The 13015-nt window shown below is 42.8% G+C and overlaps 1 protein-coding gene across 1 annotated transcript in view; it reads left to right on the top strand.

Moving 5' to 3' along the window:
• Positions 1-496: 496 nt before the first annotated feature.
• Positions 497-13015, top strand: part of DGKD (diacylglycerol kinase delta) — a gene marked incomplete at its 3' end in the record, with an annotated part of 33484 nt that continues 20965 nt past the window's right edge. Inside the window, exons 1-3 of the mRNA XM_010176572.2 lie at positions 497-523; positions 3532-3642; positions 4338-4418. Of these exons, the coding sequence (XP_010174874.2) occupies positions 497-523; positions 3532-3642; positions 4338-4418 (219 nt within the window). The remainder of the gene's footprint in view (positions 524-3531; positions 3643-4337; positions 4419-13015) is intronic.

The following is a 13015-nucleotide window of genomic DNA, read 5'->3' as shown; positions in this document are numbered from 1 at the left end:
AGCAGAACAAACTGTTCTGCTCCCCCATTTTATTTCACTCGATGTTACTTTGCTGTCAGGTCCTTTCCCCAGTTATTTTTCTTCAGCTGCATTCCTCTGCAAGTAGCAAGTCCTTTGGCTGTAAAATTAAAATAGGGGAGGAGAAAGGCAGCAATGTCTGAATCATTTTATAAAGTCATCTTGATCTTATCTCCAGCCCTTTCCGCCCAAACCCACCAAACTCTTTACTGAGCTGTGTGCCTATAAATAGAACAGCTGCTCTCATGCAGAGATGGGCAGCTCTGAACCAGAGGCTTGTTTTCTCTGAGCGGTGCGTGCATGCGAGAGCTCGCTTCTCACTGGCCTTTCATGTCTGAGTTATGTAGCTGTGAGGTTTTCTATAGATAGAGGCTGGCAAATGACATAAACTGCTACTTAGGGTGGGGCAAGGTGACCTCTGGGATTGTTGCCTGTTGGTTAAAAAAAAAAAAAAAAGAGGGTTCTGTTTAAGAGAGGAATGGAGGAATGCACATCTCGTGCAGAGGTGAGTGAGCCCTGCCAGGTGAGGGGAGCCGCCCGATGGGCGGCACTCAGGGGCTGAGTGTGGCTGTGGGAGCTGAGGGAAAGCAGAGGCGTTGTTTTGCTGTGAGTTACTGTTCTGGTGGGCTGAGCAAGAGTTTGAGCGGCCAGAGTGCTTGACCGAGCCTGGGGAGTGCGGGGCTGTGGCTGACCCCAGTTTAAATGTGTCTGTGAATAAGCGTAGCAACAGAGCTCTGAAATCTCCTCCTGCAAGTTGCTCTTTTTTGATCAGACTCCTGTCGGACTTGATACCTTTGGGCTTTGCATCCTGGGAGTCTTCCCCAGGATTTTAAATTCCTCTCTGACTTCAGTTCAGGTCTCTGCAGAATTCAGTAGCTACTTTTTCTGTCTAATTTTTTAATTATATGTGGGTTTGCCCAAGGAATGCAAAAGATCCCTCCATATTTCTGTCTTAATCTGGAAAATCTCTTGCCACTTTCCCATCTTCTTCCCTGTAGAAAGTGAACTGCAGAAATCTGTGATTTCTTTAGTACAGTAATTCAGATGCTGTTGCTTAACATTTCTCTTTGATACTCAGGTGCTGGAGGTTAAAGTAACTCATCAGATAGGCATATATATATATATATATATATGTATGTATGTATTCTAGGAGGACTCTGACAAGTTGGGCAGCGTTGTTTGTTTCTCTTGGCAGCTGGGAGATGGAGACACACAGAGTGAAAATTACTTTATTGGGATCTCATAGTATCTGTGGCTGAATGCACCTTTCCCACATTCAGATGAGTGCCTTCAGCTCTGGCTTTGGGGTCATTTCAGCAAGGGATGCTGTTGGGTCAGTCTTTGAACTCCATTTTCTCTTACGCTGATGCTTCAGATTAAGATCATGGCTGAGTTTTAGATTCTTTGCGTAGCACCAGCTCTAAGTTGGTTTAAAATCTTGTTTCTGGGTATCACTATATTGTGTTCAACTTCTGGTCCCTAAAGCCACTCCCAGATGCCTTATGGCTTCTTAGAGTGTATTCCTACTGCTGTGTCCCTGCTGTGACATGTGGAAAATGGGTGGCAAGATGTCTATCAGCAACCACCTCAGAGTTGTGGGGAGCTGGTGTGGGAGAAGCCATTTTTAAATGTGAGCTTAGTCTTCGATTGAGCATTTTCATTATGTCTTTTCATTCTGCTGAAAATACCGTGGAGTTTAGCGATTCCTGATTGAACCAGGCACACTAAGTTGGTGTTTGCTTGAGCACTGACAGGTATTTCTGCCAGGGTGCAGGTGGCTTTGTGAAACAGAGCCCTAGGAAACAGTGAGGTTTGGGGTTTGCTAGCCTTGAACTTGGCCAGGTCCCAGGCTCTAAGGTAGATGATGTTTCTTTTGGAGGAGATGAGGAGCTCTTATCCTTTTCTCTTTCCCAGCGCAGATGGAGGACAGTATATAGTGGCTCCTATGGCTGGCGGCTCTCTTTCAGATCTGGGGGTATGTAGGAGGCTCTTTCCCAGCTGATTTGTGAGTAGAGACATCACCGTGGTGGTCCAGGCCCTATGATTTCTTGGGCCAGTTTGAGGATGGCTCAGTCTAGCAAGAGAGGAGCATGTATTGTCAGACGGATGTTTCTTCTTATAGTCAGCATTTTTTTCCAAGTGCTTTTTGAGGAAACTTTGAGCTTGGCAAGGGCTAGTGTGTGTGGAAAGTATTAAAATCTGCAGCTGTTTCAAAAAGGAAAGACCAACATTAGAAATATATATAGCATTTTAAAAGCAAGTTGAGTGTCCTGGAAAGGATTTCTTAAGTGAACTAAACCCTGTGGATCAGTAAGAGCATTTATTTTGTGCTCTGTAGTAGCCTGGCAGTGTACATCTAATACTGTGTTTCTAATTAATTGATACTGATGGGTGACCTGACTCTGTTACAAACTTGAGTTACACTGAGACCTCTGGTATGTTAAAGCTGTGTCATTTTCCTGGCATGAAGATACAGAATAACCTGTTTTACGAGATTGTCAGACCATTTGCTTCCTGTGTTTTAACTGTGTGTTTATCGCATTGGGCTCTCTCAACAAGTGGGTTCCTGGGGGCTGTTTCTTGGGAAGAGAAGTAGGTTTCTCCTGGTACGGAGGCATGACCACTGTTTTCAGTTCCTGGGTAATATCTTCAGTCAGTAATTTGGGGCTGAACCCTCAGCTCTGGCTTTTCTGCCTTGTGTTTCTAAACTGCAGTTTTTGAGATTATTTTCATGTAGCTGTTGATATTCAAAATCTGTCCTCGGCAAAGGAATCATGTATTTGACAAAGCAGAATGAAGTGCATGTAGATTAAATACATACCCCTATGTATGCATAGTATGTGCGAGAGCATATGGGACTGTGTATGCTGGTATGTCAACCTAGTTATAAAGTAGTTAAGGGGAAAAAAAAAGGCAGTGTGCGTAGACAGTTTTGGCACTCCAGCCCTGGGAAATGGCAGCCAGCCAGAGAGTACTGAGGCAGGGCCAAGACTATCTGAGGAATACCAAATGCTGAAGTTGGATATAGCTCCTTCTTCACTCTAGTTTCACTCTTCACTCTGTGGGCCTGCAGCTTGCCAGCTCTGTGCCAGGTAGATGCTGATAATTTCACAAGGCAGAACTGGAGATAGGAACAGATATACTGTGGTGTGTATGTACTTGTAATCAAATGCCAATTAAATCAAAGGCAAAATTACCTGCAACTGAAATCTGACCTCAGTGAATTTAACTGTTACACTCCCCAAGTCATTGTTAGGCTTTGGAATCTCATTCAGTCATAAGTTATTTATCTTTTTTGGTATGGTGATAGCACTGGAGACGATAAAACAACGCAGTGTGGATTATGTGCTTGCTTATGTTGAATGAATTTGCTAGGCACTTCCAGCAGAGGGCACTAAGATTATTGATCTCAAACTCCAGTCTCTCTTGGTACGGGTATATAATGGGAGAGCATGAAAGATGCTTGTAAATAAAATTTATGCTTCATCCCTCTCCATTCCTTGTGTTTTGTAGACTATCATCAAAGAGGGGATGCTGATGAAACAGACCAGCTCTTTCCAGCGCTGGAAGAGACGATATTTTAAGCTGCGAGGACGAACACTCTACTATGCAAAAACTGCTAAGGTAAGATCTTGACAATATATATGAATCCAGGGGAAGAAAGTAAGTGGTGGAGCTTTTGGAGGCAGATTAGGTGTCTGTGAGAAGGCAGCCCTCCACAGAGAAAAGAGCATGTGCTTTGAAAGCACCTGTCTTCAGGTTTAGTAGCTGCTAGAGAACCTGTGTTTTGCCTCACACTTGGAAATCTTTGTTTTTTAAGCAAAGCATCATGTGGACCTGTGATAGTGATTTTTCCATATTTCTTTTTGCCTTCGTGCATTTTAGTAGGGAATGGACTCTGAATCAATAGAAGTTGAAAGAGAAAGGAGAAAATATGAATGAAGAGGAAATGGAGGAGATAAGCAAAGCTAGAATTTATCAAATCAGAGCTGTCATGCATCTGGCGTAGTATATTGATAGTCAACTAGATATAAATCTGTCTCCTTTCACAAAACAAAGCCTACTTTTTTTAAAAAAAAAATAATCCCTTAATAAAATTAAAGTCATTGTGTTCACTGACTGAAGACAGATGAGTGCGAGCCCCACTTTATGGAACTAGACTTCTGAGTCTTTCACGTTGTTGGTGCTGGGCCTTTTCTTCAGATCAGAAAAGGCTGTAATGGAGTGTGCCAGGCAGAAATACAGGCATGTCCCTTTGGGTCTGCCGCTTGTACATTGGATTCAGTAATTCATTGGGGTTTTGATTTTTTTCTTTCCAGTCCATTATTTTTGATGAGGTGGATCTGACAGATGCCAGTGTGGCAGAATCCAGCACTAAGAATGTCAACAACAGCTTCACGGTAGGATTTTTTTGCGTTATTTCCTATTCTTCTTACATCTTTTCCCCACATCCCTTTTCTTTTGCAGAGTTTGAAAACATCTGAACAATCTTCACAGCATCTTTCAGTGAAAAAAAAAACCCAAAACGATCTAACTTTTTTTTCCTTACAGCAATTGTAACTCATCTCCATGCACATGTGAAACAGATTGAATTACTATGTATAGTGCTAAAACTTTGCATTCAGGGATTTTCTTACCTATAAGCTAGGAGAGCTTGATAGAATGCTTTTACACAGTGGGACAGAAAAACTTGTTCTGCTAAGGGAGTTAGGGGTGATAATGATGTTTATGCTGGAGGTCTTGCTAAAGGAATTTAGTTTTCCCTTCAGGCCTAACAATATGTAAACTTATTTCTCTGACTTTATTTGTATGTGGCTGTATGTGTGTTTATATATGTACACTATGTATAGTGGCAAAGTGAAAGGGAGAAAAAAAAAACAGTTGCAGAGAAATAACTGAAATTAGTTTTGGAGCTGGCTAATAGGAATAACTTCCACGCAGCCTCTGATGGGCTCAAAAGGGAGGAGAGAGGGGCTTGTGGAGAAAGGAGACAGTGTGGGTCTAAGAGAGGGTGGAGGGGGGAGCAATCCGGTGAAGGGAGGAAGCTGATCCTGCAGGATGTTGACATGCAGGTGGTGACCAAGACTAAGTGGTGCCCCTTGCTGTGCAGCACTAATGATCACTGCTTTCAACGTCTAGCAAAGGATGTTTCTGTTACATAGCTGCAGCTTCTTGTTTTGCAGACCTGTGCAAAGTGGCTGTGGTGCCCACCCTATGTGCAGATGAAACCCAAACACTTTCTCAATGTTTGAAACACTTTCTGCATCTGTAATTGGACAAGGAGGAAGCATATTTGGGTCTGATAGTAAATGATGTCAAGTGTCAGTGTGTGCACATAGAGAGAAGGATTCTGCAGTGATTTCAGTAGGGGACACATTTTCAAGAATGTGAAGTTACTTACCTGTTAATAAAGAATTTTTTCTTGGGTCTTGCTTCAATTTTCCTATATGTAAGTATAGACTCATTTTTCAGGTAAGCAAATGTACTGTTAGTGTTTTTCTTATTGTTATAGTTGGGAGAGATCTAATCTCTGTCAGGGACACTATGTGTAGGCACAGGTGTGTTTACTCTCTCAGATTAATCCATCTGAGTCCAACAGTGAAGAGTTACTTCTATGGCAATGGTATCAGGCTCTGACAGTCCCTGCCTTCCTTAGCAGGTAAAAAGTATAGGATTACTCTGAGAGTCAAGTAGCAGGTACAGTTTGCATTGTCTCGGGCTTATCACTATATCATGAAGCTCAGGTAAACTTAAAGAAAAACATCTCTTAATTTCTATCTCCTCTTTCTATCATGGCTTACAGAGGGTTTTGACTGTGGTTTACCATGAGCTATAAAAATACTTAGGAAATCAGAAGTTTGCCTAGTCTTGCTGCTGTTTGGTCTGCCACATCACTGCTGTCAGTGCTTTCGGTTCTTTGCAGTCTTACCATTTTCTCTTGGTTTTCTTTGAGAGCACTCTGTTTCCCCCCTGTATCTCCCCAGCTCAGTTCCTTTCTAAAATTTTGAGTTCTTTGATGCATTTTTCTCCTGTTTCAAATCAGTGGGACTCACTATCAAGTTTTTAATCTAAACCAGAAACATCCAACATTTGGTGTTGTGTAGCAGAGACAGTTATTCTGGAGTTATAGATGTTCTGATTTTCTTTTTGTTTCTGTGTTTTCTTCAATGGAGACTGGTAGCTTTTGATGTATGGAAGAGTGGTTTCTTTCTGAGGAAACTCATCATCTGTCCAGGCATCTGTACTGCTTAATGTGTAGATTCTTCAGGTTAGGTTGTGTGAATGACACTCCTTAGGTGCTAACAAAGGAGGCAGGAAACAAAAACACTAGATAAACCACTTAGGGGCAGTGTGGATCCAAAGCAAAGAGGTAATAAGGGGTGACCAGTCAGAAGAGAAACTGGTGAAAGGACAGTGAGGATCATGCGGAGGCAGCACCATGAGAGACGAAAACCAAAGCACGGAACCAACAAAGATTATATTGCATAAATAAGGGAATAAGGTTAAAAAATACAGCTGCCAGTAAATCTTTTACATAGGACATAAGTCTGAAAGCTGGTTTGTTTGCTGTCAGCAGGCAGGAGAGAGAGAAAAGTGAGTATTAAGATGCAGACATCTTCCTCTAAAAAGAAGAGTGTGTAGTACGGGTTCCACTGCTATTCACTTAGTTGATCTTGCATAGATTTCTCCAGTGAGTATATCCTGTTTGCAGTGGGGACAGTTGGCAGGACTGCTACCCAGAGTTAATGGATATCATAGAATCATAGAATGGTTTGGGTTGGAAGGGACCTTAAAAATCATCCAGTTCCAACCCCCCTGCGGGCTGTGGGAGCACGTGACTAGGGGCATCTTTGAGCTTAAGATGTTGTACAGGTCTGTCCCCCAAGAGGTGTCAGGAAAAGCTTTATGTTTAGCTATTGCTCCTTTAGGTCAGGCAGTGTGGCTGCAGTTATTTAGTAGGAAGCCTCTGGGAACAAATCATATAGCAGCCCCATGCCAGGCCTCCCTTCTCTCAGACGTAATATTTGCTAGTTCTGTCACATCTCTGCCAGCTCTGTCCTTCTAAGTCATCTGTCTACAGGATAAATTCTTTTGGGATATCTGGGCTGTAAGTGACTGGTTCTTGCCATGTATGATCCCTTAGTACCTGGTTTGTAGATCTCTCACCAGTGCATTTTCCTATGGCTGCTGTCTTTTCACCGGGCCTTAGAGAGGATCTGCTGTGGTAGAAACTCAATGGTAACTATGTTGTCCTGGTATTTCAGACCCATTTATTTCAAAGAGGGTGATCGTCTTTTAGCCTGGATTCTCGCCGTCAGTGTGTGCCTACATTTGTACTCCATATGAAATAGAGATCATAAGCGTTGGATGGGTGAGGTCAAAGCCTGACCCTAACTTTGGAGCAGAGCTTTCCCAGCAAAACCTCTTGTGATTTCTAAAAAGCAGATGATTTGGGATCATGGTGGGCACATTGGGTCTTCCCAGTGAGACTTCATCTGTTTCCTTGAACAACTTTTTCTTGGACAGTGCAATTTCACAGTAAGTTCACTGGTTAATGCACCTGTCTAATGCATTAGCCTGCAGTTGCTCCAGGAGCATTAAAACAAAATATGTGATGAGGATGAGTTCCATACTTTTTGATCATGAAATAGTTTTTTCTCTAGATCATACCAGGAAGCCTGGGGTTTGGAGATACTTCTCTCAAAATGACTGCTCTACCTGTGTTGTGGACCTGAACCATCCCGCATGCCCATTCCCCTCTACGAAGCCTGTAAGGTTTCAGGGGACACTAATTGCTCTGCTGTCTGTTGCTCAGGCTAACACTTGGCCACCACAGCTATCCTCTCAAGGGTCTTTGAAAAGACTTTGTGTTGTCTCCTTAGGCCTATTTTTGTAAATATTTGTGTGGTAAACAAGTTCTTACTCCTCAGGTTGGTGTGTTGGCTGACAGTCTGCTCCTGCTTTCTAGTGGGTGCCATCTGAATTAAGCCTGCTGCCTTTGATGCACTTGGCACAGCTGATGGACTGAGTCTTTATCAGTTCATTGACCCTTTCCTTCCTTGTGCAGGATATTCATAAAGCTAAAGGGGAAAAAAAATAAAAAATTTGTGTTCTTTAATACTAATAAAAAACACCTGTCATCAACAGGAGAGGGCCTAGGAAGGACATCAGATCTTTACAGGTACATATTTTGTCTTTCGATATCATGATTCTCACATGGTGTTTTTGTAAATGTTTTCCAGTTATTGCTAGCAAGTGATAGTGTAGACTTTCACCCTCATTCACATAACATGGATTACAACATTCACTTCCCATCCCTTCTTGTTCAGAGCTTTGAGATCCCATAGGAGAAAGCTCTTCTATGTGGAGAGAGATGTAGGTATTTTGCTTTCTTCTTTCTGAAGATATAGTGGAAGTGAAGCTTGGTCAGACCACGTTGTTGAGTGCCAGGATCCATGCTGTTGGCTCCTCCTCCCTAGTTAAAGGCTCTTCACTGGAAGAGGTGGAGCTTGAACTCCTGAGCTCCTGTAAACCCTTTTCTGTTGGGAAGTACCTCTCAGCTCAGCCGCAGACAGGAAACAGTATATTATTACAGTCAGTGCCTGCCTCTCTGCTTTGCTGCCGTCAGAAGGAAACTTGTCCCAGCTCCTCCTTAAGCAGACAGCTAATCAGCTTGTGGCAAGCAGAGCATAGCTCAGAAAGACTGACCACAGAGGGGACTAATCTTGTTAATTGCATGTCAAGCAATGTTTAGGTTTTTGGTTTTTTGTGGTTTTTTGTGGTTTTTTTTTTTCTGAGGGAGTGGGCTGCTCTGGACACTAGCTTAGAGGAAGATTGAACGTGAAAGGTAAGAGCAGGAGTCCAGGTTTTCTGGGCCAGAAAGAACCATGAGAAACATGGCACCTGTGCCAGCATAACAGATCATCAGGAGTTTGCTACAAGTTCTTACTGTTCAGGTGTTCTATCCTGTGTGGATTTATGTAGATAAGTTCTCCTGAATCAGGGTAAAGGGAAATGTGCCTGCAGTGCTGTTGGAAATGCTGCACCCATCAATTAAGAAATACTGTTTATTAACTGATGATTCACCCTAGCCAATGTCACAGGAGAGAGGAAGTACTGAGATTAGAGTAATACCTGTCTTTCAGAGCACTTGCATAGCTGGAGGCAACAATGGTTATGGTAGGCTGAGGAACAGGGAATTGCTGGTGCTCCAGAATAAGAGCATGCTATCATGTCTGAGAAGCAGCATGGATGTCATTCTCCAGCCCTATGGAAGTCTGAGGTGTGCTATGTTTTCTGTTATTGTCTCCTTGTTACTTAGTACTGACCTTATTCATCAGCAAAGATGCCAGTTTTGGTCTTTGGAAGTTTTATGTGACTGACTGATCTCCTTCAAGCTGTATATTTTTGCTGTGTTATCCCAGGGCCTGTTGACACTGTGGAGAAATAACATGAGTCTTCATTTTGGGGTAATTAACCTTTCATAAAAACAGAGCAAAGTGCTTGAACTTTAACAAAAGATAAAAGTGCTGAGGGTGCTTCATGATGGCAAGAGTATGTTGTTGATGTCTGCAAATTCATTTCACAATGAAGTGAAAGTGCCTTTGCCTTTTCTGTGATTTTGTGTCAAGTTAAATTTCTTGTATTAGTGCTTTTAATGTGAAAATACATTCTTTTTAGCAGAGAAGGCAGTGAAGTCTTCTCTGAAGAGTTTGGTTTTCAAAGAGTGAAATAGAGTTGCTGAAGCTACATGTCAGGCTGCTGCTCGCGTCTGGTGCCCAAGCTGTGTGCCTGTAAGACACTGTTGAAACAAGAGGAACCTGGATCAGAGGTTACTTGTGCTGGTTTGAAATACAGACTTTGAGAAAGAGCATGTGACTTATTTTATGAGGATAAAGAATATATGAACTTTCGTTACAAGCTGTTTGCAGAAAGTCAGACTTGGACTTTGAGCTTGGGCTGATAGACATGAGGGAAATCTGTGTAGTTTGACACTTGCACAGATTCCCCAAACTGCCCCGAGTGGCCTCAGTCCTTCGAAAAAGATGGACTTGATTGAACCTGGCCTTCAGAGAGTCGCTGGGCTTCCTAGCAAGGGAGGGAATCTTCCCTGCTTCCTCAGCACGGGAGTGAGGGACCCAGAGGGAAGACATCAGCTCTCAGAAGTGGGCGAAAAGACTTACTAATGTGGGGACATAGTTACACATGGGAGTCACCAAGTGTCCTGGTTCCTCACCCTGCTCCTTTGTACACAGCCGTGGGTTGCCTTGTTACGGTTTAGAGAAGGGAAAGATTAGAAAAGGGAGTCTCATGAAAGGCATGGTTCTTCCTCCTTCCTTTTTAAACTCTCTTCTCTAAATTGGACAAAATTAGAGTGCATATTGGAAAGTCAAGCTTTGCTGGGGGTTCTTGTCTCTTCCACACCCATGTGTGTACATGTTCAGGAACTGTACACTCTGCTAGTGCTCTTACTCTGTTTATATTGGCCGCTGTCAGAATTTCCTTTATAAGCAACTGAAAATATGAGTAGAGCCATGAATTGCCATGTCCAGAATTGCTCTGCTGTTTTTCCCCCCTCCCTTCATTAAGTGCAGTTCAGTCCCCATTTCCTGTCAGAACCGCTGCAGTTTCAAAATACTTTGCTATTTTCATAGTTTGCGATATAGACTTCAGGGCAGTTTTTTTCTGCTTGAGAAAAGGCCCTTTGGTAAACAGACCATTCTGAGTCACTGTTAGTGAAAATAGTCATTTAAAATCCTTTCATGTCCAGGATTTTTAGGACTGCTAATCCAGTCTCCTGCAGGAGCTGGTCATTGGTCTGCTCACACAAAGGAAAAATGTGGAGAAAAACCATTGAAGAGACGATAAACATGGAAGAAGAGTTTGAGAATCTGGAAGAAGTTGCTGTGGGTGGAGAGGTCTGGCGATTGCTACATTATGTTACAGAATGACACCAAAATATGCTAGGAGTTTTTGAGAAAGATGAAGCTACTGTGAGAGAAAGATGTCAGACTGGGCTTTATGAATTTTACTGTGAGATAGGACAGATAGAGAGCTGGAAAGGGAAGGGAACTATTTGTGAAGAGCTTTTGTTTCCCCAGAGGAAAGTTTACTGCTTTTGTTATTGCCCTTGTGCCTGAACACTACGAGCTTTTGTTTGATAATCTTTGCTCTTTGTAACCTTCCTGCCGTGTTTGGTGTTTTATCTACTTCCTGAGCAAGGCTGCAGATTCCAGCGTCTTCTCCCCCTTCCAGGTGAGGACTCAAAGGTAAAACAACCTGTGGTAAACAGGAGGTCATTTGAGAACATGATGGGTTTAGTTTTACATGGAAGCTATTTTAGAAGAAAAAGACTTCTTTATATGCACATCTTTACTCTGGTTGTTTTGACAGGCAAGGAGAGGCTTGCTAGTAATATTCATAGAAATGAGGTCTTCCCTGTTGTGGTGCTTGTGATGTTGCACTGTTGCGGTGCGGGAAACAGGACTGGTCTTTGCCTGGTGACCCAGTGTGGAAAGCTACTGGGTTCATCAGGCTGTTTAAAGCTTTTCATTTCCTTTTGTGCTAGCTACTAGTCTGTTTTTGACACAGCTGAGGTTAGGGGGCTATGAGGAGCTGTTACTCACAATAAGCTGTCAGTAACAGGTCATTTTCCTACGGTGGACAAGGAATTTTATTGCTCAATCCTGTGATTTACTAGCTGCTAGCCTTGATGTGTATGAGCCCACTGAGACAGCAACTCTACCACGGGGGACCATTGACATGCCCCTCTGTTCTTCTCTCTGTTTTGCTTCTGTTTGAGTGAGTAGGGAGGTTTCACTGAAGTATCCTTTACCTTCCCAAATGTGCTGCTCTTTCTCAACAGTGTAGTTCTGTTTGGGAACTCTTTTCCTAGCAGGACTGCATCCTTTGGAAAGCAGGTGAAGAAGGGATGCGTGTGTGCATCTGCTGCATGAATTGGAGGATGGGTGAATAACACAGCAATGCTAAGATGCACTGGCACTTGGCATGGCAGCCCTGTTGGTTCCCATTTGGTGCCACTCCATCCACGTAGATCTCTAGTGATGAATACACACAAATTACCACGACTGTCTGCATTTCTTACCAGCTAACAGTGGCAAAGACCTTCTTGCATACTCTAGGTTTTGACAGCTATTAAGTGGTTGCAAAAGTCCTAAAATTCTCTCCTTGTCTGTGTTCCTCTTACCAATTGCCAAAAACAGGAATGTGCCTTGTTTAGGAACAGAGTTTCCAGAAGCATGTAGGAATGTGACCCTGGTATGAGAGATGATCGTTTTCCCAGGGAATGCTCTGTCTGGTCTGCTTCCCCGCTGCAGCATCGGGGAAGATAGGGACTGGGAGGAAGCACAGATGGAGGGTCAGCATCAGTTGAACTTGGTCTGCGGGCACAGCGTAGCGACAGTAAGTGCCAATGATGGTGCTCAGAGAAGATGCACTTGTAAACTGCAATCCCCTGGCAGATGAGGTGTGTGTCACAAGATGAATGAACCTAATAATATAAAAATGGTCCTGAAGAGACTACACCACGTGCTGTACCTGTTTTCCTGTGGAATTGAGCTGTCCTGGATTTTACAGATTGAAAATTAAGGTAAAACAGCCACATGGAAATTTGGGATAAAATGTACCTGGTGTAGTATAAACAGGTATTTGGGCACTTAGGGCTTTCAGGAAAATCTTGTTATTGTTATTTAAAACAAAAAGGCAGAATTTGGCACAACTGTAAGAATGTTAATGACTTGTTTTATTTGGTGGAAATGAGAGTTTCCATAGGTGGAAAATGGTCATTTTAGCGGGAAATAAAGATCTTTCACTATTAAAGTAAATATAAAACTGGTGCATTTCTACAGTGTCATGTGAAAAGCTGATTTTTTCTTTTGCCTTCAGAGTAGCATCCAGGTTTTGAGGAAAGAGAATAGGTGCAATTCTAGAGAGCTCTAACTGACCTCTGCAGTGAGTTAATGGGACTGAATTTCTT

The sequence above is a fragment of the Antrostomus carolinensis genome, unplaced genomic scaffold (assembly GCF_000700745.2).
Source record: "Antrostomus carolinensis isolate BGI_N321 unplaced genomic scaffold, ASM70074v2 scaffold50440, whole genome shotgun sequence".
Classification (NCBI taxonomy): Eukaryota; Metazoa; Chordata; class Aves; order Caprimulgiformes; family Caprimulgidae; genus Antrostomus; species Antrostomus carolinensis.
Note: the sequence above shows the minus strand (reverse complement) of the source record. Positions and strands in the feature narration are given on the sequence as shown.